The sequence below is a fragment of the Anolis sagrei genome, chromosome 1, assembly GCF_037176765.1.
Source record: "Anolis sagrei isolate rAnoSag1 chromosome 1, rAnoSag1.mat, whole genome shotgun sequence".
NCBI classification, from domain to species: domain Eukaryota; kingdom Metazoa; phylum Chordata; class Lepidosauria; order Squamata; family Dactyloidae; genus Anolis; species Anolis sagrei.
Genome location: NC_090021.1, coordinates 153,134,208 through 153,162,045, shown reverse-complemented (window position 1 = coordinate 153,162,045; position 27,838 = coordinate 153,134,208). Strand labels below are relative to the sequence as shown.

General features: G+C 39.7%; 1 protein-coding gene across 1 annotated transcript in view; it reads left to right on the top strand.

The window, feature by feature from the left end:
* The first annotated feature begins 1,742 nt into the window (after nt 1-1,742).
* VPS54 (VPS54 subunit of GARP complex) overlaps nt 1,743-27,838 on the top strand; it is a 46,631-nt gene continuing 20,535 nt past the window's right edge. Inside the window, exons 1-11 of the mRNA XM_060784507.2 lie at nt 1,743-1,944; nt 6,231-6,344; nt 8,025-8,186; nt 9,454-9,695; nt 11,624-11,702; nt 13,343-13,377; nt 15,749-15,880; nt 17,937-18,322; nt 20,482-20,608; nt 22,804-22,911; nt 27,249-27,304. Of these exons, the coding sequence (XP_060640490.2) occupies nt 8,051-8,186; nt 9,454-9,695; nt 11,624-11,702; nt 13,343-13,377; nt 15,749-15,880; nt 17,937-18,322; nt 20,482-20,608; nt 22,804-22,911; nt 27,249-27,304 (1,301 nt within the window). The 5' untranslated portion in view covers nt 1,743-1,944; nt 6,231-6,344; nt 8,025-8,050. The remainder of the gene's footprint in view (nt 1,945-6,230; nt 6,345-8,024; nt 8,187-9,453; nt 9,696-11,623; nt 11,703-13,342; nt 13,378-15,748; nt 15,881-17,936; nt 18,323-20,481; nt 20,609-22,803; nt 22,912-27,248; nt 27,305-27,838) is intronic.

Genomic DNA, 27,838 nt, shown 5'->3' with positions numbered 1-27,838 from the left:
ATATACACACACATATATACACACAAAACACATATACACGGATTGGGCCGCAGCAAGGCGTGGCAGGGGACGGCTAGTAACAAGATATAGAGGATTGTCAGGCTTCTGGGGGAAAAGTTATGGCTGCTGGTTCAGTTGCTGGTCTGGATCCATGGTTAGGCTATGGGGCTCTGCAGAGAGGGAAAATACATTATTTTATTTCATTTAGTTGTCTTTTGAAAACTATAAATCCTTGGGGGGTGAGGGGTGCTGTGTTTGACAACAGTTCCATGCAGTTAAAACTGAATTATTTGCGTCCACACTGATCATACACTGCAGTTCCATGTAGTCAAACTGCTAGCCACCTACTGTTTTATCATGCACTGTTGTTATATATGAGTTGTTAAAATTTCTCTTGTGCTTGATTTATATGGATTTTGACCTTGTATTGTCCTAGGTTCAAGAGTGTCAGCCGCTCTGAGTCCTTCAATGAGGGTGAGAGGGCGGGGCAGAAAACAAAGTAAATAAATAAATACATGGGATTTCTTTTCACTCTTATCCAGAGGAGGGCAACTAAAATGATCAAGGCTCTGGAGAACAAGCCCTATGAGGAGCAGCTTAAAGAGCTGGGCATGTTTAGAGAAGGCTGAGAGGAGATATGATAGCCATGTATAAATACGTGAGAGGAAGCCACAGGGAGGAGGGAGCAAGCTTGTTTTCTACTTCCTTGGAGACTAGGACGCGGAACAATGGCTTCAAACTACAAGAGAGGAGATTCCACCTGAACATGAATGAGGAAGAACTTCCTGACTGTGAGAGCCGTTCAGCAGTGGAACTCTCTGTCCCAGAGTGTGGTTGGGGCTCCTTCTTTGGAAGCTTTTAAACAGAGGCTGGATGGCCATCTGTCGGGGGTGCTTTGAATGCGACTTTCCTGCTTCTTGGCAGGGGGCTGGACTGGATGGCCCACGAGGTCTCTTCCAACTCTAGGATTCTATGAAAGATTTTGGTGTATACCCTCTGATTTTTTCCAAGGTTTCTTGCAAGATTATATATCTTGATTTTGTCATTTGGGAGTTGTAGTTGCTGGGATTTATAGTTCACCTACAATCAAAGAGTATTCTGAACCCCACCACCGATGGAATTGAACCAAACTTGGCACACAGTTCTCCCATGACCAACAGAAAATACTGGAAGGGTTTGGTGGGCAGTGTCCTTTGGTTTTGGAATTGTAGTTCATCTACATCCCGAGAGCACTGTGGACTCAAACAATGATGGAACTGGACCAAACTCTCCACTAATACTCAGTATGCCCAAATGTGAACACTGGTGGAGTTTGGGGAAAATAGAATCTTATCATTTGGGAGTTGTGGTTACTGGGATTTATAGTTCATCTACAATCACAGAACATTCTGAACCCCACCAACAAGAGAACTGGGCCAAAGCTCCCACACAGGACCCCCATGTGGGCCACAGCAACGCGTGGCAGGGGACGGCTAGTCTTTTAATAATATGTACTACTTCCCTGGGGGGTTCCTCTGGCGACAGGCCTTGTCTCTTGAAGGATTCTCCAGGTGACAGGCCTTGTCTCTTGACGGCCAGGGAAAGAGAGCGCGAGAGGGGCCCAACGAGAAGGAAACACCCCGGAGGGCTGCCTGAGGCCTGGGCTCCGTCGTGGGCCTTCCTCAGGACACCCCCCCCCCCTCCCCGTGAGGCGAAAGGGTGAGGGGGAGGCGCCTCCAGAGCTCCTCCTCCTCCTCCTCCTCTTTCCTGCCTTCCTGCCTTCCTTCCTGGCCGGGGGCCGGCTTCTTCCTCAGTGCCGCCTCTGAGGGCCGAGTGGCTCCTTCCCTGGGACGGTGTCCTCCATGCTGGCGACGTGTCGCTGCGGAGGAGGCGCCGCCGGGAGCGCTAGGCCCAGACGCCCGGCCTCCCTTCCTCCTCCTCCTCCTCCCAGCCCGGCCTCCCCAGGTAACGACGCCGCGGAGGGGCAGAGCGGGCGGGAAGGGAAGGGGAGGCCCGGGCCCTTGGCTCACGCAGCGCCGCCGTCCCTCTCCCGAGCAGGGCCCTCCCACCAGGGAGACTGAGGCCCCACACGGCTCCCACTGCGCCCAGGCGCCCTCGCTTTTGCAAGGGGCGGGTTGGGGGGAGGGCAGGGCTCCTTCTTTCCTTCCTTCCCCCTTTCGTTCCCTTCGGGCCCTCCTGACAGCCTCTTCTCCCCCTTGGCTTCCATACTTCCCCTTCACAGACCCTTCTCCCCAGCTGCTTCATGGCTTCCTCCTTCCAGTATCTTCACAACCACCCCATTGAGTGCTGAGTGAGGGAAAACCCTTTTTTCCTACTTGTTTCTCTGGGGACAAGTTGGTCTCCTGTACAAATCCATTCTTCCCTCCCTCCCTCCCCTTTTCCTTCCCTTCTCTCCTTCCTTTCTTCCTTCCTTCCTACCCCCTTTCCTTCTCTTCTCCCCTTCCTTCCTTCCTTCTCCTTTTCCTTCCCTTCTCTCCCTTCCTTTCTCCCTTCCCTCCCTCCTTCCTTCCTTCCTTCCCTCCTCCCCCTTTTCCTTCCTTTCTCTTCTTCCATCCTTCCCTATCTACCTCCTTCCTTCCTTCTCCTTTTCCTTCCATTCTCTCTCATCCTTCCTTCCCTCCTTCCTTCCTTCCTTCCTTCCTTCCTTCCTTCCTTCCTCCCTCCCTCCCTCCCTCCCTCCCTCCCTCCTTCCTTCCTTCCTTCCTTCCTCCCCCTTTTCCTTCCTTTCTCTTCTTCCATCCTTCCCTCCCTCCCTCCTTCCTTCCTTCCTTCCTCTTCTTCCATCCTTCCTTCCCTCCCTACCTCCTTCCTTCTCCTTTTCGTTCCCTTCTCTCCCTTCCTTCCTCCCTCCCTTCCCTCCTTCCTTCTTTCCTTACCCCTTCCTTCCTCCCCCTTTTCCTTCCTCTTCTTCCATCCTTCCTTCCCTCCCTAACTCCTTCCTTCTTTCTCCTTTTCCTTCCCTTCTCTCCCTCCCTCCCTCCCTCCTTCCTTCCTTCCTTCCTTCCTTTCTCCCCCTTTTCCTTCCTTTCTCTTCTTCCATCCTTCCTTCCCTTCCTACCTCCTTCCTTCTCCTTTTCCTTCCCTTCAGGCCCTCCTGACAGCCTCTTGTCTCCATGCAGCCCTCTTTCCCCTTCACAGACCCTGATCTCCCCCCCCCCCCCCAGCGACTTCGTGGCTTCCTCCATCCAATATAAGACAAATATACCCCCCTGTGTTAAGAACTACATTTTCCCTTACTAGCTTCTTTGGGAACAGGTTGATTTCATGTACAAATATTTCTTTTAATCCTCAAGAGAGACCACACTCACGTTTACACCTGCCCCTACCCCATCTTCCTCTTGTCCTTCCTTCCCTCCAGCCTCTTTGCCGTCACATACCCCTTTCCCCAGCTGCTTCATAGCTTCCTCCTTCCAGCATCTTAACAAAAGCCCCCCTGAGCATTGAATTTATCTGGAACAATATGGTTTCTTGTACAAATCCTTCCCTTCCCCCCCCCCCCTTTCATTCCTTTAAGGCCCTCCTGACAGCTTCTTCTCCCTCTTTGCCTCCATACAGCTCTCTTTCCCATCACAGACCCTGCTCCCCGCTGCTTCATGTCTTTCTCCATCCAATATATTACAAATATGCCCCCCACCCCGAGAATGTTAAGAGCTGTACTTTTCCCTTACTCACTTCTTTGGGAACAGGTTGATTTCATGTACAAATATTTCTTTTAATCCTAAAGAGATAACATATTCATGTTTACACCTGCCCTCACCCCATCTTCCTCCCGTCCTTCCTTCCCTTCAGCCTCTTTGCCTCTTTCCCTTCACATACCTCTTTCCGCAGCTGCTTCATGGCTTCCTCCTTCCAACACCTTAACAACAGCCCCCCTGAGTATTGAATTTCTCTGGGACTATTTGGTTTGATGTACAAATCCTTCCCTCTCCCCCGCTCCTTCCTTCCACCTCCCCCTTTCATTCCCTTAAGGCCATCCTGACAGCTTCTTCTTCTCCTTTGCTCCATACAGCTCTCTTTCCCATCACAACCTGCTCCTCACTGCTTCATGTCTTTCTTCATGCAGTAAATTACAGTTATACCCCCCGCCCCAAGTGTTAAAGGCTGTACTTTTCTTGTACTTGCTTCTTTAGGGATGTCATGTACGAATGTTTCTGTTTAACTCTAAAGAGATACCATACTCACATTTACACCTGCCCTCACCCCATCTTCCTTCCCTTCAGCCTCTTCACCTCCATACACCTCTCTTTCCCTTCACAGACCCTTCTCCCCAGCTGCTTCATGGCTTCCTCCATCCACTATCTTCACAACAGCCCCCTGAGTGTTGGGAGATATCCATTTTTTCTTACTTGTTTCTGAAGAGACAAGTTAGCCACATGTACAAATCCTTTCCTTCCCTATTTCCTTCCTTGGTCTCATGGACAAATCCTTCCTCCCTTCAGGCCCTCTTTTTTCCCTTTTAGTTGGAGTCTTGTATCTTAACTCCACACAGCAGTGGTTCTTAATCTGATGCTTTGGACTCCATCTCCCAAAAGCCTCTGCCAGTATGATCAGTACTCTAGGATTCTGGGAGCCAAACTCCAAAATTATGTAAAAGGGTTGAGGACCACTTCCACACAGCCAGTTGTTGGTACCACTAGGTCAGGACTTTCCAAACTGTGTGTTATGACACATTCGTGTGTTGACTGCAATGTGTAGGTGTGTCATGCAATTGTAACGCTAAACCTCTGAACCTGTTTGAAATAAGCCATATATCATATATTTTAAAATATATAAATGAAAGGTTTTCATGAGATAAATGTGTCCCCATACATTTCATTATCACAGATTATGTAGGTGTCCATATTATCTTATAAAGTTGGTTTAACCAGTAGTTTGCTAGCAAAATGAAGCATGTCTAAAAAAGTGTGTCACACCAACATTAAATGTTTGGAAGGCTGTGCACTAGAGACTGAGTAGTTAGTGTGGCTGTGCTTTCAATTTATCCTCAATTTCCCAGGCTAGGACAAGCTGATAGGTTAACACTCTGTATAAATAGAAATTTATTATTTGTAAAAAGGCAGTGGCTAGCATCAGGTTAGACTGGAGAGAGCAGGTAGGTACTCTGCCCCATCTCTGATTATCAATTTGTCCCTCTTACATTTTAAAAAACAGTGCTTATTTTTGTTTAGAGAGTGAGTAGCATGTCATTTTGATTATAGGTTAAAAATTAGTGGGGTTCTGATACCTCTATAAGTGGCTGTGCTTTAGGCTGTTTTTTATCTTTCCACATTGTTGTCCAACATACATTTCTTTAGTGTTTTCTATAGTCTGTGATTGCGAGCTTGGTAAGTTATTTAAGTGATTTCCAGACCAGAACCAATGGTAGATGTTGCAACAAAACTGAAACACAAAAGTGTTTTGTGGCCACTTAAAGACTGATAGGGTGACAGTCCACTTCCTTAGATGTGTATCATATTATTGTGATTGGACGGGACATTTTAAACCGTGAGAAAAATCACCTTTAAAAACTTAGTCTAATTATTAAACTCACTGTTGTGTTGAACTCCATTTTACAGTGTAGTCAGATCAGAAATGCACAAGAACAAGCCCAACACATCCTTCATAATCTCTATTGACCTGAATATATATATATCCAAAAACCAACCATGTTCATTCACTATTATTTCTTTAAACTCTAATGTTAAAGAAGGAATAATTTGAAAATCATGTAGAAAAAATAATATTGGTCTTAAAATATTGGTTCATAACACAACGTGCTTTACATGTATCTGTGCACTGCTTCAGATATATCGTTCAGATATCCAGCGGGAAATGGGCTTAAGGTGGTTATTGTAGTGGCGTAATATTTTGAAATGAAGGATTTTTACCTCAAGATGTTCTCAGTATTGAATATTTTTAGACCATTGCCTCTGAAAAGCAGCTTAAGAGAAAAGAGGGAACATTTAAGGAGTGATTTCACTACACAACTTATATTTATTTATAGTCTGCTTTTATAGTTGCCAGTACCTACCTTCCATTTTAACTTTGGCTGGGCATATTAGGTACATCTTCTGTTAAAATAGAACTGTAGCACATGCCTGTTTTTGTTTGTTTGTTTGTTTTTTTGTTTTTTGCTTTGGTTTTTTAAAAATATAGCATAATGAAATAATGGTTCGTCTCATCTTTGTCTTTTTTAAAAGGTTTTGTTAAATTTCTGCTTAAGCGTGCTTAATGCTATTATATTTATCTAGAACTTGAAAACAGTCATATGTGCTACAGTCCCAAGAGATTGTCTTAAAACCTATGGAACTGGAAGAGATATGAGGCCTGCCTTACTGGGACATTCTTGGAGTTCTTTCATTAAGGTATGCAAACTTAATATTATTAATATTATCACTTAATATTATGAGAATCTTATCATATGTCTGGAGAGTTACAGAATGCAGTGTGTATTGTTTCACTGTTGGTAGACTGGCATTTATTTATCATGTCAGAAGCAAATTGAGAATGCAGTTATTATATATAAAACGCAAACAAAGTTTAAAACTTGGCATTATACTAATTTTCCTTTGACCAGAAGCTGGCTACTTTGAGTGAAAGAAAGAACAAGACAGATCAGTATATGTAAAAATTCACAGTGATTTGTGTAAGTTGTATGTGATTTCAAAATACTGGCCCTAAAAATAGTATTTCTTTTCAACACCTTATAGAGAAATTTCATAAGAGATTTATAAATCACACCATCATGATTTTATTCACCTATATTCTCACTTAGATGTTTCTGTCTCTCATAGTTTTGTGTGGTACTCGGCATTGGCAGTGCAGCCACCACCTATATTTGCTGGGAATACAGTGACATCTAATGGATAAAAATTATGAATGAATACATTGACACACTACTGGTATTTTATGTCATAAATATGAAGAAAACCCATATGATGTCACCAGCAAAGTTGTTTTTTGACGTAAAGTTTCATTTCCATTGGGCCATGAAGTCTTAGCCAGCTCACTATCCATAGTTTTGTTGTGCAGATAGCATAAATAAGGCTACCATCTTGATTTTTTGGGAAAATTAACCGTGCAATGTTGTGTGTATTTACTCAGAAATAAGCCCTTTTGAGGTCAGTGGGACAACAATGTGACATGTCTTAAGATTGGGTAAATGAATAGTATTATATCAAAAATGCTTCCAGATACCAAACATGGTATCTTCCCATGGGCATTCCAGATTCTGTTTATTACAATATTTTACTTCCAAAGTATAGTTGCAGCTTTAATTCTTTGTCACGTTTCCCAATCACCATCAACCACTGCAGCAAGGTAGAAAACTGTCTTCATTCGAAGGGAACTCTTGACTCAAATTAAATCTTATTGTTAACTAAGATGCAATCTCTCAGGTGCCCACCTTTGGCTGTTTGACTATAAGAATGTGGACTAATAGGGTTCTTGTAAGGATTGCTGAGATCATCTATCTGAAGTGGTATGCCGTATACTGCATTATTAGTGGTATATAGCATATACTACTGGGAAATTGGAAATCCAATGCCTAGATGTATTTGATCTGGCTCAAGCTACAATGAAAGAAGGTACCTCAAATGCAAGAGAAAGTAATTGAATTTGCTCTGCAGGAGTGGCAGTTATGATGTACAAGAATAGATGTAACAAACAAAGCAAAATGTTTTTAAAAGGAAAATCCATTCGTATAGAAGAGCCTAGAAGTTGAGGTAAAGAGATGTTGAATGTATCTTGCAGGAACATTTGGGATAGCACATGCTTCTTGATTCTGTTTTTGATGTTTTAGTGTGTGATTAGTCTGTTGAGTGAAATGGAAAGCTTGAAGGCTTGACTAAGTGACTATGAATGCATTGACAAAATGAGGTAATGTAACCTAAAATTCCATTAAAGTGTAATGATTGCTTCTGTTCCAATTACTTTCCGTGGCTGTAGCTGTAAATCTTTTCTTCTGTTTATATAAAACTCTGTATGTTATACTATACTACCCGATCCCCATATGCACAACTATCTTTTGGTTTGTTTTACTGTAGTACTTATCCAGTGGTGACTTTATGCAATGGCCTCAAGCCACCAGTCTTCACCAGTGCCTCAATCAAAGAGCAGCGATGCTTTCTTTAAGAAGGAAGTGGATTCTGCAAAACGCTTTCGACCAGTGCAGTCGCTGCCAGATGTGTGTCCCAAGGAACCCACAGGTAACATCAGTGTTGTATGTCAGCCTGTGATTGTGTCTGATGTACATGATGGGAATGAGGATAGCGTTACTGATGGTGGGCCTGGGTCTGTTGACAATGGGGATGAGGGTTTGTCTGGGCCTCAATTAAGCTTAGACAAGAGGCTCGAGCTGTCTCTGGAAGATTCACTAAGTCACATTCTTGGGAGAGGCCCTTCGCAGTCTTTCACAGAGCAACTGTCTGAAGATGATTTGTCAGATTGCAGAAGTTAATGAGAGTCAAGAAAATGAGAGTGTAGATAGAAAGCAAGGCTTTTGTAAACAGTGACAGTGCTCAGGCACAAAGAAGATCAGTTCGTTTACAGGAAAAGAGAGATAAGAATCTTTATCTGGTGGTAAGGTCAAGAGAAATGCTTTCCTTTTGGTTCTGGGATCTGGAGAAACCTTATATTGAGTTGCCTCAGTTGGGTCAACGTTGGAATTTCATGACGGTCTTGCCTTCAAGCGTTCTTAGTTTCTTGCACCAAGTTTTTGTCAAGCTCCTGATTTGTGTATTGGATTTTTCGTGCTGCCTTGTTTTATGAATTCTTGTGCCTGTTTCATGGATTTTTATACCCATTTTTGTTTTGCCTTGAAGCTCATGGACTAACCTATGTTTTGGAACTTTACTGTTTTTGCTAATTTTACTGCTTTGCCTATTTATATTCTTCAATAAACTGCTTGCTGATTTTACCAAGTTGGTGTGGTGTTTAAGGTCAGAGGTGTTCCTGCTCTGATGTACAACAGACAGGACAAAATTAGATTGGAGTCAGTGGTGAGAATATCAACCATGCTTTATTTCCTGGGGGAAAGTCCTATTAAATTGATAAGCACCTAATGCAATAGTTAGTTCCTTTTCATCCTCCTCTCCTCCCCCTTTCCCAGTGTTTGACACCAGGGGGACTATATTTATGGGGAATCCTCAGATCAAGTAAGAGTCATGAACAAGAACAAAATGCATTCTGTCTGTGGCATTTTGCAAAACGACCTGATATTCTTGGAATGTTCAGGGTTTCCTGAATATTTGAAGCAATATTTTCTTTCTTTTTCAAAGTAGCTTTCCAAAACAGGAAGAGTATATACATTTGTGCAAATGGTTTTGATTTAAATACCAAAAGATACATGTTAAGGCAGGAAGGCAGATTACTATGCTGAATATTTGTTTCATGTTTCTATGGTACATTTTACTTCTTGCATGCCTAATTTCATCTTAGATATTTAATGGTTTTTGCTATTGTCTTGTTTTGCAGGTGATGCTAGCGGTTTATGTGACAGCCCATCTTTAGTTGCTGATCAACATAGATGGACTATATATCATTCCAAAGTAAATCTCCCAGCAGCACTAAATGATCCTCGATTAACGAAAAGGGAATCTGATTTCTTTACAAAAACATGGGGACAGGACTTTGTGGATGTTGAAATTGTGCCTTCACTCTACCTCCCACAGTTCAACAAGGAACATTTTGCAGCATACCAACAGGAAATTGTCCAGGTAGAAAGAAGAAAAGCTATACATATATATGTGCTAGACGCATTTGATGCAACTTACTTACTATAGTGACCAAAATATGTTGCTGTGGCTGTCTATACGTTGCTTTGTCTACATTGACAAAGTACTCTGAAAAATACAGAAGAGTGGCTGGGTGGAGAAAGTTAGCATCTGGGTTTGTGGCAAGGTCTTGTCCCTGTATTGCTATCTATGTTATGTATTCTGTTGTCATAAATAGTTGTTTAACATCCAGAGGCTTTCAGCAGGACAATAAAAGCCTAGTTCCCAGAGATTGTTTCCAAACAAGAATTGTTATGATTGTAGCTTTTAGTGTTCAAGTAAACGATCTTGCTTAGTATCCTATCCTTACCTTGCATATTGTTTATGTACAAAGATGTAGTACAGATTTTTTTTTTACTGTATGGCCAACAATTATTTTTTGCAAGGGAAAGCCATCACAATCCTAGCTTCGTAAACTACAACATTACTCTTCGTGTTACTTTCACCACTGAATGTGGCTTGAAATTTCGGTTTCCTGTTTTTAAACTTAACGTTTCCCTAAAATGGGAAAGTTTATTTTAATTTTGAGTATCAAATGACAACTGAAACTACCGTATATTCTGGTGTATAAGACTACTTTTTAACCCAAGAAAATCTTCACAAAAATCAGGGGTCGTCATATACGCTGGGGTCGTCTTATACACGAGAGTAGTCTTATGCATAGGAGTTGTCTTATACGCTGGAGTAGCCTTATGCATGGGAGTCGTCTTATATGCAGGGTAGTCTTATACGCCAGGAGTAGTCTTATAGAGCGGGTGCTGAAACTTCCAATCCGGATTGGAGAATCTGCGGTTGCTGCATATGGTGGGGGAGCTCAGAAATGGCAGTGGCCGCGTCCCTGCCGTATGCAGCGACTATGAAAGCATTAAGAGCGACGTTGTACAAGTATGATAGAAGAAAATCAATTCATCAGGATTTGTGGACTTAATGCGGTCTCGATGGTGAGGTGAAGGGATGCATCACCAGAAAGGTGTAAGTGAAGGGCGGAGCAAGCTGCAGGCGTCCGGGGCGCCCGGGATATGGAAAAAAGAGATAAAGTGGCTCTGGGCCACTCTACCTGTCTGGTCCGCCCTTGTATCCTATTACCGTACCTCCTCCTCTGCCTCTCAGATCTCGCTCCTGAAGACTGTAGTGAAGCGGTGCAGGTGCGCATGTGCGAGATCTGAGAGGCAGAGAAGGAGGTACAATAATCGGAAAATTACCATGTTGAAATCAAATCTGGTGCTTTTTAAATTTTTATTTGGTGTGCGTTGGAAGAGGGGTAGTCTTATACGGCGAGTATATCCCAAACTCTATATTTTAACTGGAAAAGTTGGGGGTCGTCTTATATGCCCAGTCGTCTTATATGCCAGTAGTTCTATTTGCCATCTCTTAATGAACCAATTATCATGTATAGGCATTGCTCTCACCAGCCTCCTAAATGGAAGTAGTAAGAGCTTTGATGGGAATATGATGCTGTGGCTCTCTGTGTATGCTTGCAGATTTCAATAATACATACAGATGGCCCTCCACATTTGTGGGTTTAATTTTTGCAGATTTAATTAATATATTATCCCTAGGAATCTCCTCGAGGTCCCCCAGGGGAACTCTATGGTCAACTTCTTCCAGCACTGGTTGACCACAAAGCATTTACTCAAGTTAAAAAAAAGAAAAGAAAGCAGTTTTAAATTTCTAGTTGTTCTACTTTTATTTGGGTCCTGTGCCTTTGTGTAACTGGAGGGCTTTCTGTTCTATAACTACTATGTGATTCTCTATTTCTTTCTGCCGGAATAATTCTGTAAAATATATCATTGTGCATAGAGACTTAAACATAGATTTTTTTTATTTTAAAAAATCAAATTAACATTTTCTTTATCTGTCCTTTTTTGTAGAGAGAGAAGATTCATGAAAAATGCAAGACCATTTGTCCTCCTAAAGATACTTTTGACAGGACACTTTTACATACTCATGGTAGGGTTTTAACCTGGATTGCTTTAATATTAATGTTGTTTAATACTGTTTTATTATTTGTATATTTGTATATGGTGGCGCAGTGGGTTAAACCGCTGAGCTGCTTAACTTGCTAACCAAAAGGTCAGCATTTCAGATCCAGGGAGCGGGGTGAGCTCCCGCCGTTAGCCCCAGCTTCTGCCAACCTAGCATTCAGATGTTAGTAGATAAATAGGAACTACTCAACAGAAAGGTAATGGCACTCCAATCACATGACCTAGGAGGTGTCTATGTTGCCGGCTCTTTGGCTTAGAATTTGAGATGAGCATCATTCCCCCAGAGTCAGACACTACTAGACTTAATGTCAAAGGGAAAGCTTTACCTTTACCTTATATTTTCAGTTGTATTGAAATGCTTTTTAGTTGGAGAGAGAAAGTAGGATATAAAGAAACATAATTATAATAAGGGTTCAGTGGAGGGGGTTCTTAGTCATTTCCTTTCACGGGGCACCTATATTAACAGTAATATTTAATTTACCAAAAGCATTCTTACTGTCTTAAATGGTTATGAACACTGAAGAATCAAGGTATATAAAAATAAAGTATTATTATATTTCCCAGTTTTCAAACTTGCTTTTGACAACCAAATAACATTGAATTTAATAGAAATTATTTGGAGCTAGAGAGAAAGAAAAAAATAATAATCCCAGTTTTGGTGAATTCTGCTTTATTTTGTATTTCTGGATTTTTCTTTTAAAGTTTTGGAACAAGCTATTGCTTTGGCTTTAAATCAGTTCATTTGCTTCCATTCACAATTCATTCATTCATCACTTATTTCTTATTTATTTATGTACTTTATTTATATACCGCTTTTCTCAGCCCTCAGGCGACTCAAAGCGGTGAACCTACTGAACTGAAACCAAGTGTCCATGAATCTTGTTACCATTTGGTGCCTTAAATTATTTGGGCTAGAGAAAGTATACAAGTAGGATACAAACAACAACAAATAGTAATCCTCCCTATTCATCACTTAGGACATTGATTTAACATCTCATGAGCCAGTACATAGTCAGATGACTTCGAAAGGATTGAACCAGAGAGAATAATTCAAATTCGTCCTCTTGCTAGGACCAGCCTTGCCTCAAGTGCAACACTGGTGTAGGGAAAGCTTATGTTGTTCAATCTTGTAATGTGTTCTGAGGTGTCTGTTGTTTTCCAAGTAGTTTGCAAACGAACTGTGTTACACATCAGTGTTACACTAGAACAGGACCCTAGTGCATGTACACACTTGTGGATTCAGTTTTGCCACTTGATGTAATAAATATTTTATTTCTTTAAAGAGAAACAGCTACAGCCCATTCGCTATATGGTATTACGTTTTTCAGTGCGTTAATACAACACACATGAGAAAAAAAGCCTTATTTCAGTGTTTGACACATGAGAGTTGTTAAAACTGTCTGACTTTTTTTCTGGTGCCTTCTGATGAATTTGATGTAATGAGATTATTTTCTTCTTTCTAAAAATACTGAGCCCAATTTTTCTTACTACAAGGTGTAGAAAATGTAATTATATCCAGAAATATTCCAAAGATTAAGGTTGCTCTTTATAATTTCGTGCTGATTACAAATCAGTGAATGGCTTTTTATTTCATCTCATTTCCAGATAAATCCAGGACAGATCTGGAGCAAGTACCTAAGGTGATTGAGATCTTTCTCCAACAACAATTATGATACACTTTTTTATATTATTTTATGTAGGTGTATATCTTTGTGTAGTTCTTATGTGGTGGATGGATGAATGGATATACCATATAAATAAATAAATAAGCAGATCGTTAGTTTAGTTTGTTATATATGACATCTTATTTAAACAATTTATACAAGTGCATCATTCCCCATTGTGAAACAATGTTTGTTTCACAAATACATAGACTCGGTTCAGAAATTACAGAAAGTACTGCAAACGTTTATGCATATATAGTCCTTTTACCTGCAAGATGTGGATGGATCGTTTTTTATATTTTCTGCAAGTTCATTGTACCCGAAGTTGGGGAATTCTAACTTGTTTAAACTACTATTAAGAAGCCAGTTGGCACTAATCGTAAGCTTCCACATTTGGAAAGAAATGATTAGCAACACAGAAATTGGGGGGAAAACTGTTTCAACTTTGGTGCCTCATCTAGCCAATATTGCATTACAGTATCCATGAACCCAATATCCATGGTTTTACTTATCCAGATCATCCAATGTTATTCTATGGTATGCTTCAGGCCAAAGTAAATTGAAAATATAAGGTGTGTTGTTGTAGGTTTTTTCAGGCTATATGGCCATGGTCTAGAGGCATTCTCTCCTGACGTTTCGCCTGCATCTATACATGGATTTATGTATCCAGGGGCAGTGTTTCAACTCTAACTTTCAGAGTTAATATATTTGGTTGTTATTATTCAAGATTTAATTCAGACTATACCCAATATTCATGTTACTAAATGGATGAAATCTAAAACTGATACATGGAAAGCATTTAAATAGCAACAACAACAACAACTTTATTTGTATCCTGCCACCATCTCCTAAAAGGGACTCGGGGCAGCTTACAAAATAGCACAACAAAAGTGCAGCTCAGAACACATAGAATACAACAAAATTTGCAAAAATCAATAAACAGTACCAATTAACATTTAAAAAGACTAACAGAATTAACAGAAGCAGCTCAATTAAAGTAAAAAATAACCAATAAAACACAACATAGTTCTAAAAACAGGCAATACAAACTGAATAGCTATCTTTATTGGGCAGAATTTCTCTCTTGAAAATGTTTCGATTTTTCTGCTTCTTGTTTCTATTACAAAAAATATTGGTCTTGATCAAAATTTAAATTATGGCCACAAATAATTAGTAACTTCAATAATAAACGACACAGGTTCACAAAGCACATTAATCACATTGAGTCCAAGTATGAAGGTCTTGCTAGTGTCGTGTAAGCTGCTCCGAGTCTCCTTTGGGGAAATGGTGGCGGGGAATAAATAAAGATGATGATGATGATTATTATTATTATTATTATTGCTGTTCTGGATAATGAAACTAATTTTACAGCTTTTTGCTTAAAGCCGTTTACTCAGATTATAATGCTGGATATGGACAATACATTTACTTTACTTTTAGAAACTGAAGGGGGTGTTTGTGTTGAATTGGACCGAATATTTTCTAATACCACACAAAACAATTAAAGAAATTAGATACTTGTTTCTTTAAACATTCCCCATGATCTGGAAAAGGTGGGAAATAATGATGGCACCTAACAGGTCCCCCATACAATTATTCCTCCTTCATCCACTATATAGTGATCAATTCAATCACTTTCAGGAATGGAAGAATTAAGACCTTTAGACTGTAAGACATGTTTTCCGAAACAGTAAACCTCTAAAACAAGGGAAGATTTGTCTTTAAAATTGGCTCCTATGTCACCAAACTCGTTTCATGTATATCATGTGATAGCTTTCCAATCCAAACTGGTTTAACACAAACATTAAGCCTCTTCCAATGTACATATTCTGGATAATATAATAAGGGATGATCAGCACTACTTTATACATGGTTGCACTAAGACATAGACAGTAAAGGATTAAATTGTTGGGAAATTGGATTGTGGCTAGAAGTACCAGAATCAAATTGGATAAATATTTGGTCTTCACCTTAAATTGAAATCAACCTGCACAAAAAGAATATATGCTTCAGTTAATAATATAAATGGCACCTAATCTCTAATATTATGTCTCTAAAATGTTGGAGAGGATGTGAAAACAAAAGGACCTTCACACATATGTGACTGGAATGCTTGTTATATAAACCCAGAAGCATGTTACTAATTATGTCTGGTTGGAGTTTGGAAGTATTTTGCTTTTTTTTTTTCTGTTTGGTCCCTAAAGCTTTCCAGGGCAGAAAATTGGCCCCCAGGTCTGCTGTAGTTGCCCCATCTGTTCTAAATGGATTAGAGAAGTCTGCACTATAAAGCTAATGGAGGGATATTTGTAATGAGTAGAAGTGAGATGTGATTCAATTATGTTTTCAGATTTTTATGAAACCAGATTTTGCCTTGGAAGACCCTTTAACATTTAATGCAGTATTACCCTGGTCTCATTTTAATACTGCTGGAGGAAAAGGAAACCGTGATGCAGCTTCCTCCAAGTTGCTTCAGGAAAAGGTAAATGGTTTTCTCATATTAAATCAGTGCAATGGAAATTGCTAAGAATAAATCAAGGCAGAAGGTCAAGATTTTGACTTCTAACAGTTTCAAGTGTCTAGTTTATTTAGTGATGAAAATTGGGTTGTAAACACTTCTGGTCTTCATGACACAAAAAGGACTGCTCTTCAGCATTGGCTTCTGTGAACATAAGAGGAAAAGGAGTAAGTTTGCAAATTTTCCTTCCTCACTCTAGTTACATATGCTAGACTTGCTCCACAGGTTTGAGAAGTCCTTTGGAACAATGCAGGAAGCAACACAAGGGCTTCATCTTAAGATCCAGTCAGAAGAGTAAAACTATGTCCCCATTATCCAAATGGTAATTGATTAGCAAAAGCAAGATAAACACTCTTCATGTGATATAATCTGCAGTACATTGGATAATCCAAGTCTTCATCTACAACTCCCTTGTTGCGCCAGCTCCACCGGCTGCCAGTTCAATACCGGGCACAATTCAAAGTGCTGGCTTTAGCCTATAAAACCCTAAACGGTTCTGGCCCAACTTACCTGTCTGAACGAATCTCCCCTTATAAACCTGCAAGGACTTTAAGATCATCTGGAGAGGCCCTGCTCTCGGTCCTGCCATCAACACAAATACGGTTGACGGGAACGAGAGACAGGGCCTTCTCATTGGTAGCCCCTCGGCAATGGAACGCCCTTCCTAGAGAGATTAGATTGGCTTCCTCGCTCCTATCATTCCGGAAGAATCTTAAGACATGGCTATTTGAGCAGGCATTTGAAAATACGGAATAAAGGATATAATAATGGAATAACTGTATGGCGGAACAGGACATTGTTTTAATGATTATTGATTGAAGTATGTTTCATTATAATGTTTGATTTTATTGTTGCTGATGTTTTTATATTGTATATTATAATTGTGTCCTTGGTGGCAATGAATTCTTGCCTTGTAAACTGCCTCGAGTCACCAGAAGGCAGCATAGAAATGTACTAAATAAATAAATAAATCTAACCTAAATCTAATAGAGTTAAATCTTCATTTCAATTCCAACTTGACAAGTTCAGGCTGAAATCTTGTTTTAAACTTGATGTTGTTGCTTCTGAAAAATGGCAGATTTCAAGCCTGTCTTGACAACTTTTTATTGTTCATGAAAAGACATGAGTTTTTTTAATAGCCTTAATTAAACATGAGTTGTATTTATTTATTCATTTTTACAGTATTTATATTCTGCCCCTCACACCCCAAAGGGGACTCAGAGTGGATTGCAGAACATATATATGGCAAAAATTCAATGCCGATTATACAATGACAGAACATACAGACAGATAGATAGAGGCATACAGGCTTTTCCAACTTCAGGTTTTTGGAGGCTGTGCTTGGTTCCAGCCACCGGGGGGGGGGGTGTGCTGTTGCTTCATCTTCCCTGCCAAAGAGCTTGTAAACTTCCTCTTTTTTTAATTGTCGGCATTTCCTGGGTGACTTAAAAATGCAACAACAACAACATGCTCTAGAAACACAATCTCTGCACTCTGATAAAAACCTCAAGGCCCATTCTAAAGATACTGGGGTAATCCACATTTCTGAATCTCTAAACCTAATCACCATGGGCCATGATACCCCAAGGAATTCCATTCTTACCTTATTTGAACCCCGTGCTGACCCCAAACCATCTTCCAGAATCCTCACAACACCACTCATTGTATCCCCTCCTAAACTCCATCCCGCCAGTGCCAGTGTATGTATTAAACCTGCTGTCTTCCAAAAGGAACTTCTCTCCCCAGATCCTAAAGTTCCAGCCCTTGTTTCTTCCTTGCTTTTAACACAGTACCTGTTTATCTACACACATCACTGTTTTCGATCTGCTAGGTAGGCAGTGAGCTGGGCTGAATGGTCAGGCATTCACCCTGACCCGGGCTTTGAACTCTCAACCTTTGTATACTGGTGGGCTATTATTTGTAAAGGCAGTGTGTTATTTCTGCAGCGTCTAGCATTGTGACTGATTTTAGCAGATAAGACCAAATGCTATAATAATTGATTTCACTTCCTTCTCTTCAGCTGAGCCACTATCTTGATATTGTGGAAGTAAATATTGCTCATCAGATCTCTCTTCGCTCAGAAGCATTTTTTCATGCAATGACCTCCCAGCATGAACTGCAAGACTACCTCAGGAAAACTTCCCAAGCTGTAAAAATGCTTCGAGATAAAATAGGCCAAATTGATAAAGTAATGTGTGAAGGCTCTCTTAAAGTTTTAAGGCTATCATTGACTAAAAGTAATTGCATAAAAGCATATAATAAGCTAAAGTTGATGGCAACAGTGCACCAGACGCAACCTACTGTACAATTATTGCTGTCCACTTCTGAATTTGTTGGCGCATTGGACTTAATTGCAACAACCCAGGAGGTATTGCAGCAGGAGCTCCAAGGCATCCACAGTTTCCGGTAAGGGCCATTTGCAGCTTGAAAGTCATAATCCTGTGTAGAGATATGATGTTATAATGTATTATACAGAATATGTTATCTGTTTTATTATACAATAGCCATCCCCTGCCACGTGTTGCTGTGGCCTAGTCCATGTATATGTGTTTCGTATGTGTGTATATATTTGTGTATATGTGTATATATGTGGTTTTGCGCATGTGTGGTAATGTATTTTTTTTATTTTTTATTTTTGCTTTTTAAGTCTCTTCCGCTGTGTTTTCCAGTGTTTTTATGAGTGATAGTCACTCGTTGGCCTGGTAGGTGTGTATTGTGTCCAGATTTGGTGTCAATTCATCAAGTGGTTTTCGAGTTAATGTTAATCCCACAAATGAACATTACATTTTTATTTATATAGATTATTTAAAAAAAATTTTTTTTTTAAAAAAAACCTTTACTCTCTAACATTCATCTGTGGTAAATATCAAAATGCACAATTGTGCAGCATATAAATGCGTAGATTCAAGTTAGAAGAATTTCAGAAGAATGAAAGTATTAAAGAAAACTAATTGTTAATGTTAGATTACATGTGAAGTGGTATATTTTAAATTTGGGATACTATTAAGACAAAGTTATTACTATTTAAAGTTCCAAATTGTCAAATTAACAATTTGTAAGCTGTTCTGAGACCCTTTTCACCTAGGGAACAGGGTATAATAAACACTCCAAATAAATACATATTTCATAAAGTGTAAGGAGGCTTTTGTGGATCAGTGCTTTTGCAGATGCTGCAGAAGTGGTCACCAGGCACTTCTAGAAGAGTGGTGTCAAACTTGTGGCCCTCCAGGTGTTTTGGACTTCACCTCCCATTAGACAAGCCAGCTAAGACTTCTAAGAAATGGAGTGCCAAACACTGGAGTAACACAGGTTTGACACCTCTGTTCTAGAAGAAGGATTCTATTGAACCAAACAGTTTGTTCTGTGAATAATAGTCCAGATGATTTGATAGTTCTGTGCTCTCTCGAGGAGATATTCAGTGTGTAAGCAAAGGACTCGAAGCATATATGAACAGCAGTGGAGCTGCATTTTAGCAAAATATCTGTCTCTCTGTAGGATTTGAGGAGGCTTTAGTGGACTGGATAGAAATTTGGTTCAGTAATCCTATGAAAGTAACAGCCATCTTTGGGATTTCCTCTCCAGGAGCAAGTATTCAAAGAAAAATTGACATTTAACAAAATAGTTGATTTAACAATAATGGTTATAGTGAATACTCAATGTCCCTGGCATGACTCTCTTATCACTTTTGGAGTGCAACAGATGTCACTGTTAGAGCTGCCGTAAACTAGCGTCTTGGGAGAGCAAACTGTGCCAGCACAGTCGAAGACTCCGCCTCTGTCTCCGCCTATTTCTCCGCACCCGCGTGGTTTCCCCTTTGCTAGGGCAGCGATGCGAGCGTACTCTCGCTGTTGACAGAATTCAACAGCAAGAGTACGCTCGCATCGCTGCCCTAGCAAAGGGAAAACCACTCGGGCGCGGAGAAATAGGCGGAGACAGAGGTGGAGTCTTCGACTGTGCTGGCACAGTTTGCTCTCCCAAGACGCTAGTTTGTGGCGGCTCTTAGTAATAATCCAAAACAGCAACCATGTACCATTTCTGGAAAATGTTACTTGTGACAACCACTATTTGATTTCCTCCATTGTTGGTATGGTAATTTACTTGTATCCTCTTAATTCCATTTTTATCTACCTCTGATCCTTCAGGATAGAGATGGAGAATGTCAGTTCAAAAAACTTTATATGAAAATGGAAAATGGCTAACCTCAGACTTGAGGCTGGAAATTTAGCATAGTTATAAAAATCCTTGCTTCTTTTTTATCTAAACCACCAAGGAATCCTTTGAATTCTTTCTATTCTGCTTTGGATAATTTTTCTTTGAAATTCAAATAAGTTTCTCTGCTGGAAAAATTAATCAGCACAAAAAGTAATATTTTCAGAAAAAATTGTTCTTTCTTAGATGAAAATATTTAAAGTCTATTAATGTCACAGTGGAATTCTGAGTTTCCTTAAAGGAGCTGTAGTTTATACATGTTATATACTGTACTAATATTGGGCGAATATGACTGTCCTACTCCTCTCCTTCGTTACTGCCTTTTTAAATCTCTTCAACATTTTTTTCTTGAACAGGCATCTTGGATCACAGCTTTGTGAATTAGAAAAACTTATAGACAAAATGATGATTGCAGAATTTTCTACCTATGCCCGCAGTGACTTAAATAGACCTCTGGAGGAAGAATCTCAAGTTCTGGAAGAGGTACAGTGCTAATTATTAATAAGTGATATGAATAGTTGCCTTTTCATGACAAAAACAAGGATGCTGCTTATAAATGCTGAAGCCATTCAGATGTAGAGAATGAAGCTGATTTGCACAAATGGAACTTGAATCTTGATTATGGTTCATAAGTATTATGATTCATAAGCAAGGCATGAGCAGGATTATTGGTAACAGGATTTCTTGGAGCTCTCTTCATAAATTACCATTGGTTGACTTGATGGCACATAACATCAGCAAGCAATGTACTAAATGTTGAGTAACATCTGGAAGGCCATAATACAGGGGCATCATTTCCAGCTTTGTATTTATATGTTTGTGTGTGTGTGTGTGCATACATGCATTAAAAAAATTAAAAATGGAATAGTTGCTTCCATGGACTCTCAAAAATGTTTCTAAATTATGTGTAGCGAAACCAGTGTAAGCTCACTTTTTCTTTAACTTCCTGGCGAAATAATATCGGTGATCTAAGGTGAGCTAACCCAACAGTTAATAGGAAATGTGGGGGGTGTTATCTGATGGCCCCCCAGTAATTATAGGTTTGTGGCCACCATCTTTGTTTTCCTCAAAATATAGTTCCACTGAGGATATCTGTGAGTAACTGAGACCTGGGGATAGAGGTCCAATTCAACCCATTTCAGTTTCTGGTCCAGCTTTTCAATGTAAGAAGGCATGTGCAGTTACTCTTATAATGGTCCCACATCTCCCAGCTCTTTTGAATAAAAATTGTGGACCAAGCCATCTTGGAGTTTTCCAGCTTCCCACTGAATTGAGAGCCTTGTAGAATTCAAAAAGAAACCAATTTCATTTGTGGTATCTGGCATCCAAATGCAGCTTCCTAGAGAGAGGGAAAGATGGTACAATTCCATCCAGGTGGATGAGGAGAGCCGCAAGCCTGGCGCCATGGATTTATAAATCTACTCAAGAGCTGCCCTGGCTTTTAGGATTGCTGATCACCAGGAATGCACAGCTATTTATTTATCAGCTGTTTTTGTGGAGGACAAAGACAATGACCTACCTTCCAAAAGGCTATAAAATTGTCAATATATCATTTCAGTCTGTAATATACAGGTTGTAGTGTGGCAAAGCACAGAAGCACTTCTTTCAGCCAGCGCTGCTTCCGAAGGCGTATTTAGGGTGGGAGAAGGTCAACATTAAACTTGATTGAGAACTGACAAGAACAAAAGAGCTTCTCTTTGGTGAATAAGGCCTTTTCAGTTTCAGGGCCGACAATGTGATAGACCACCTCTTCAAAGAAAATGCACAATCTTCACTTGCTAGGGATAACTCTGCCCTTCCTACATGCCATGTTTCTCTCTCAACTAGTATCCAGACCATTTGAACCACCAGTTGTATATGATTTCTTTCACTTTTATATTGTTAGTACCATTGTGTCAGTGAAATATCTGCTAAGTTTTGAGTACAGCACATTGGCTCTTCCATTTCATTTCTAATGGATTTGAGGTGGAATTGAGATCAGACATCTCTTTCCTACAGAGGTGTCACAATTTTACTGTAATAAGTTACCTTATTATTTACCTTCCTGATAGATCTTTAAACTTTTGTGTAAGTCACATCACCTCTTTCTGAGGTTCATTTTGTTCATAGGCTATTCTATCCCATGTTCACTAAAAGGGTGATGGAAATAATTTCTGTCTGAAGTTCTGAACCATGCATATGATGAGTTCACCCTACTAGAGTGATTGTGACATCCTGGTCTTTTGGGGGAAGGTGATCCTATATCATTACTTTGGTCACAGCCTTCTGTCTTTCTTAAACATTACAAACTTGATGGTAGATCAAGGGAGGTTGATGTCTTTGAGGAAATTGTGCTATTTTTATGTGGCATAACAAGCAGCCATGTCTGGTAAGTTAAGTTGCTTATAACCAATTGTGCGAGGCCTTGAGGCCACAAAGAAACAAAGTGTTTACCTGTCCCTTTTATTAGCTTTGGAGGTATGGAAATGGGGTTCCTGCCATAAGCTTCACAGCCTTAGAAGTTTCTAAAGTTTCTAGAGCATGTGTAAACATTGGCATAGAGAAAGTGTTTGTGCACATTGTATCCAATGTAATACTTGATGCATTATTGTATTTGTTTGGGATTCTACTTTTCCATTTATATCTTCATTGCATTTCTTTTATGTTTCATTTTCTTTTTCTTTTTCTCTTTTAAACAGGAAAGGCTTGTGTCACTAGTGTTTGGTCTTCTGAAACAAAGGAAGCTGAATTTCTTTGAACTATATGGTGATGAAATTATTATCAGTGCAAAGAATATAATTAAGCAGGTAAACTATTTCTACATTTATATTTTAGCACATTTTTTAAAAAGTAAGCTTCAAATAATCTTATATTTCCAGTTGGTCTTACCTGATTTATTGCAAAAACCATTGTTTTTTGAATATATTTATTGATTTATAATAAATAATACAACTGAGGAAAAATAAAAACAAAATAGCAGTACCATACCACATCCAGACATATACATATAACTCCATTCAAGACACACAGTAAACAAACAAAGAAAAAAACCCCAAAGAAACGAGAACTTTCCACCCTCCTAAATCCAAAGCAATGCTAGATGTTCTGTTTCTCTTCTCAACTGAAAAATATTGTTTTCCAACTGAGGGAACTTACATAAAGTTACCTATAAACATCAAAATCCAGTCATGGCCTTTACCTTTTTTTCCTAATAAAGGATATAAACAATTTCCAACCATTTTAGAAATTGGTCAGGGACTTATCTCTAAAATATGTAAATAACTTATCAACTTCAGCCATTTCCAAGATTGTTATCATCCATTCTTCTTTTGTACCTTGGCAGTGCATACTAGAGACTCACCTTAAGCAATGTAGGCCAAAGTAGATTCCATGGCCTAGAGAGCTTAGGACCAGTTTCAACTGGATCTCTAGCTATGACCTTTCCCAAACAGGGACAACCACAGTAGCTCATGCATGAATACCTTCCAAAACAGACTCTACATAATGCACTCCATATGGTACTGACTTTGAGGATGACTGAAGTGTAAAATACAATAACTTAATTTTTAATCAGAGTCACATTTAGACATTATTTCACACTGACTTAAAGGAATTGCATTGTCTATCAGTCCGCTTCCTAAAATCAAGGCACTTGGTGTAGCATTCAAGGTGTAGCATTCAACTTTCTAACAATTTGGGACCTCGATACTTGAAGAGACACTTCTCTATATTTGCATGTGCCCAAGGCCCGAGATCTGCTGAATCAGGCTCTTCTGTGTCTTACCGGGGGGCCCAAATGGTTTAGGGATTATAACTCTAGATTTTCCCATTCCCAAGAGTTAATGGGAAAAGCAATCCATTTCTCTTTATAAGACACTTGGGGACTTATTTTCCTGCAGTGACAGGGAACTGTGCAACATTCTGGAGAAAAAAAGCTGTGCAGCTTCCCCAAAACAGGGTATTTTACCAGAAGGCTACTTTCCAAAAAAGGCAATGAAAAAAATACAAAATGGAATGTTACATGGCTTTCAAAACATTTATTTCGGTCATTGACCAGCACAGGAAATAGTGTCACATTTCCATACAAACCTGGCATGTTTGGTACATTAAAAATATAAATATAAATATAACTACTAAAAACACAATATGGGTGAGGGAGCGGAAGGGGAAACAGGGTAAAAACATACAATGCCCAGATCCATCACCAAATTGTAGATTCAGGGAAGAAGATTACTGGACACACAGTTGACTTTTGGAACTAGTCATTCCCTGGCGGATTTTGTATGCTGCTGCACAGAACTTTGCGACATTGTAGGTTGTAGCTGAATTAGTATCTGCAAGTAGCAGGGAGGTATAAAATTGTCCTGAATGGCCTGGGTGCTTGTCTATCAGAGGTAAGATAAGCCTGGCACGGGTATCCCTGTAGAACGGGCACTGAAGGAGCACATGTTCTATTGTTTCTACATGACCCGAGTCACAGGGGCAGAGCCTCTCTGGGAAAGGGATCTTCCGGTAGCGGCCTTCAAGTACTGCTGATGGGAGAGCGTGGCATCGGGCCAGGGTGAAAGCCCTTCGATGAATAGGAACCTCTAAGTTTGTTAAATATGCCACAGGGGAGGCAAGGTATCTGCTGTCTTCACTGATAAGGAAGGTTGGAGCCGAGGCCAGATCTAGTTGGCGCTCTGTGTCTGTGATACGTTGTTTAATAAGTGCTTTGGCTTGATTGTAATCCATAGCTAATAGTAGACCTGGAGAAAATCCCAACGAGGAGATTTTGGATGCTACCGCCTGCTTCCATGTGGATTGGAAGTCATCCTCCATGGTTAGTGGGGCAAGGCCAAGGGGTGCATAGGACAGTCTGAGCCAGAGGTTAAGTATGACCACCCACACCCTGGCCTCCACTCTCATAAAGCCCGTCTCTAGTCGCAGGGTGGCATTAGAAACGCATTTAGGTACCTGCAAGGCCGATCTCAGAAACTTGGACTGAACCACCTCTAATGGGGCAAAACTGGGGAAGGGGCCCAGCTAAGCACCATACAAGAGTTGGGCTAATGACTTGGCTTCAAACAGCTTGAGCGCTGCCGGTGTGAAGTGGCCCCCTCTTGTCCTGAGATATTTAAGAATGGCAATTGAGCTCCCCTGTGCAGTGTTGGATACTTGATCCCCATGAGCTCTTCTGCTACCATTAGATTGGAAAACGACACCTAGATATTTGAAGGATGTAACTTGTTCAATTTTATGACCATCTATGCTCCAAGAGTAAGTCCTGGGCCTATTAGCGAAAGCCATGATTTTGGTTTTATTGTAATTGAGTTGGAGCTGATCTGTGTTGCAATGTTGTATTAATGCTCTCAAAGCTCTTTTGAGCCCAATGGGTGTTCTAGAGAGTACAGCAGCATCATCTGCATAAAGCAGGATGGAGATGTGTCTTCCCGCCAGCTTTGGGGGCTGGAAGTCCATGTTTTGAAGTTGGTCCACTATGGAGTTTATATAGAAGTTGAACAGCAAAGGGGCCAAAATGCAGCCTTGCTTGACACCCTTGCATGTTTCAACAGCCTCAGTGAGGTGGCCCTGTGGATTGCATCTTACTTTGAGTCTGGTCTTTTCGTGAAGTTGGCGTATTAGATATAGTAGACGGCGATCAATTGTAGAACTCCCCAGTTTTTCCCAAAGCTTAACTCGTGAGATGGAATCAAATGCTGCTTTAAAGTCAATAAAAGCAGCATATAGTGAGGTTATGTTTTGAGAGGAATATTTTTCCACAAGGTGTTGCAGCACTAGGCAAGTTACATGGCTTTAACTGTTGAACAACTTCAGAGTTACATAAATATAAAGGTTGCACAACTTAAAAAATAGGAATAGAAACTACCCTGTAAGTATAAGATACAGTATACAGTATTGTCCACAGAACAAACAGCCCAAAATAGTACTTACACACATTGAGAGAGAGAGAACACTTTCTCTGTATAGCTATTTTGTATTTTGTACAGTTTTCCTGATTGCACATATGGCAAAACATCAACAACATATTATTTTATTTTCACAAACTGTCCAATTGGTAAGGTATGTAGTTTTTGTTGTGCTGAGGACCATCTCAGTCAGGAAATTGTTGAATACCCATTCCATCTGTAATACAAAATGGGAGGACATGGGAAAGCATCTGGTCTGATCCAGCAGCGCTTTAAATATGTCTTATGGACATAGTAATGTAAAGTTGCAGGCAGATTGGAAAATCTAGGTACCCCCAACACACAAAAGGAAATAAGGAACCTTTATATTTGAAGGAATAAGTGGGAAATGAGGCATTATGAAAGAGACGGCAAACAGTAAAACTGTATTTTTTTATTCTTCTTATGTGTTCTTGCTGATTTTTGGAGAATGAAACAGGGAAACAGGGCCCATTTATGGGGATGGATCCTTTTAAATAAAGGGATAGAGCCTCGAACAGGTTCAGCTAATCCCATTCCTTTCCTAAAATTCTCCATATCAGTTCCTTTGTAAAACATTTGTATAACTCATCCTATGTCAAATCCCTTGTATCCCTCATACTGTAAGCATTATTTCATTGTATTGATTCAAGATATAACAGACTGACTGTAAGGCTAAATAGGAAATGTCAAAATAATTTACAAAAAAATAATAATATTTATTTATTTACCGCATTTATATCTTGCCCTTCTCACCCCGAAGTGGACTCAGGGCAGCTCACAACAAAGGCACAATTCAATGCCTTGAGTGCATTTAAAAATAAAACATTATAGTTGATGTAATGAATTGAGTTTGGTATATAAGAGTATTGAAGGTATTGATGTATTCTAAGAAAACCAATAAAATATATTTTTGAAAATAAAACAACATATACTTTAAAAGTGCATAATTAAAACCTATCACTTAAAATAATTACTTAAAATCACACAGTCCAAAAGCATATTCCAGGAGCTATTCCAATTGTCACTTGCATTATTCATTGTTGCACTGAGAGATCATTGTTGCACTGGAAATCACGGTGCAAATGCTTAGTCCCACAATCATGTCTTCACTTTCTTCCTGAAGGTCAGGAGGGAGGAAGCTGATCTAATTTCCCTGGGGATGGAGTTCCATAGCCGAGGGACACATCTAAGACATGTTTTTCTCTTATTTGCAGTGTGTGATTAATACAGTATCGCAGATAGAAGAAATAGACACAGAAGCTGTGATTAAGTAAGTACAAACCATATAGAGGGGGCAGGTTTACAATGATAAAGTATTAACTTTTTAGAAGTAAAAGAGGCTTTTTATTACTTTCTTGTTTGTAAATATTTTTAAAATCTCTTCTGATTGTATCTACATGTTTTCCCCTTCCTTTTTCAGTAATTCAATTTTTAATATTCTGAATTACGATAAGCGGTGTAATGCCTATTGAGAAATTAGTGTATTTAAAAATGGATTGTGCAAGAGGGATCCCTAAATGCTACTGTATGTTGTACCAAAGAACTGAGAGTTGTGTCTTATATCCAGATGTTTTTCATTGTCCTGCTTCAGACCTAAAACCATAGTCTAATAAGAAGGAAATCAGCCACAATAAGCCTAAGGGTTCATGTGATTGTCATCTCGTCCTCAAGGGTGATCCTCATGTATCATAATTTCTACTTATCTTTTAGATTAATTGCAGTTTGGAGTGTCTTATAAATATTAAAATGTGATTAATCTTATTGTTTTTAAAGGATTTTCATTAAGAATTTCTAAATGCAATAA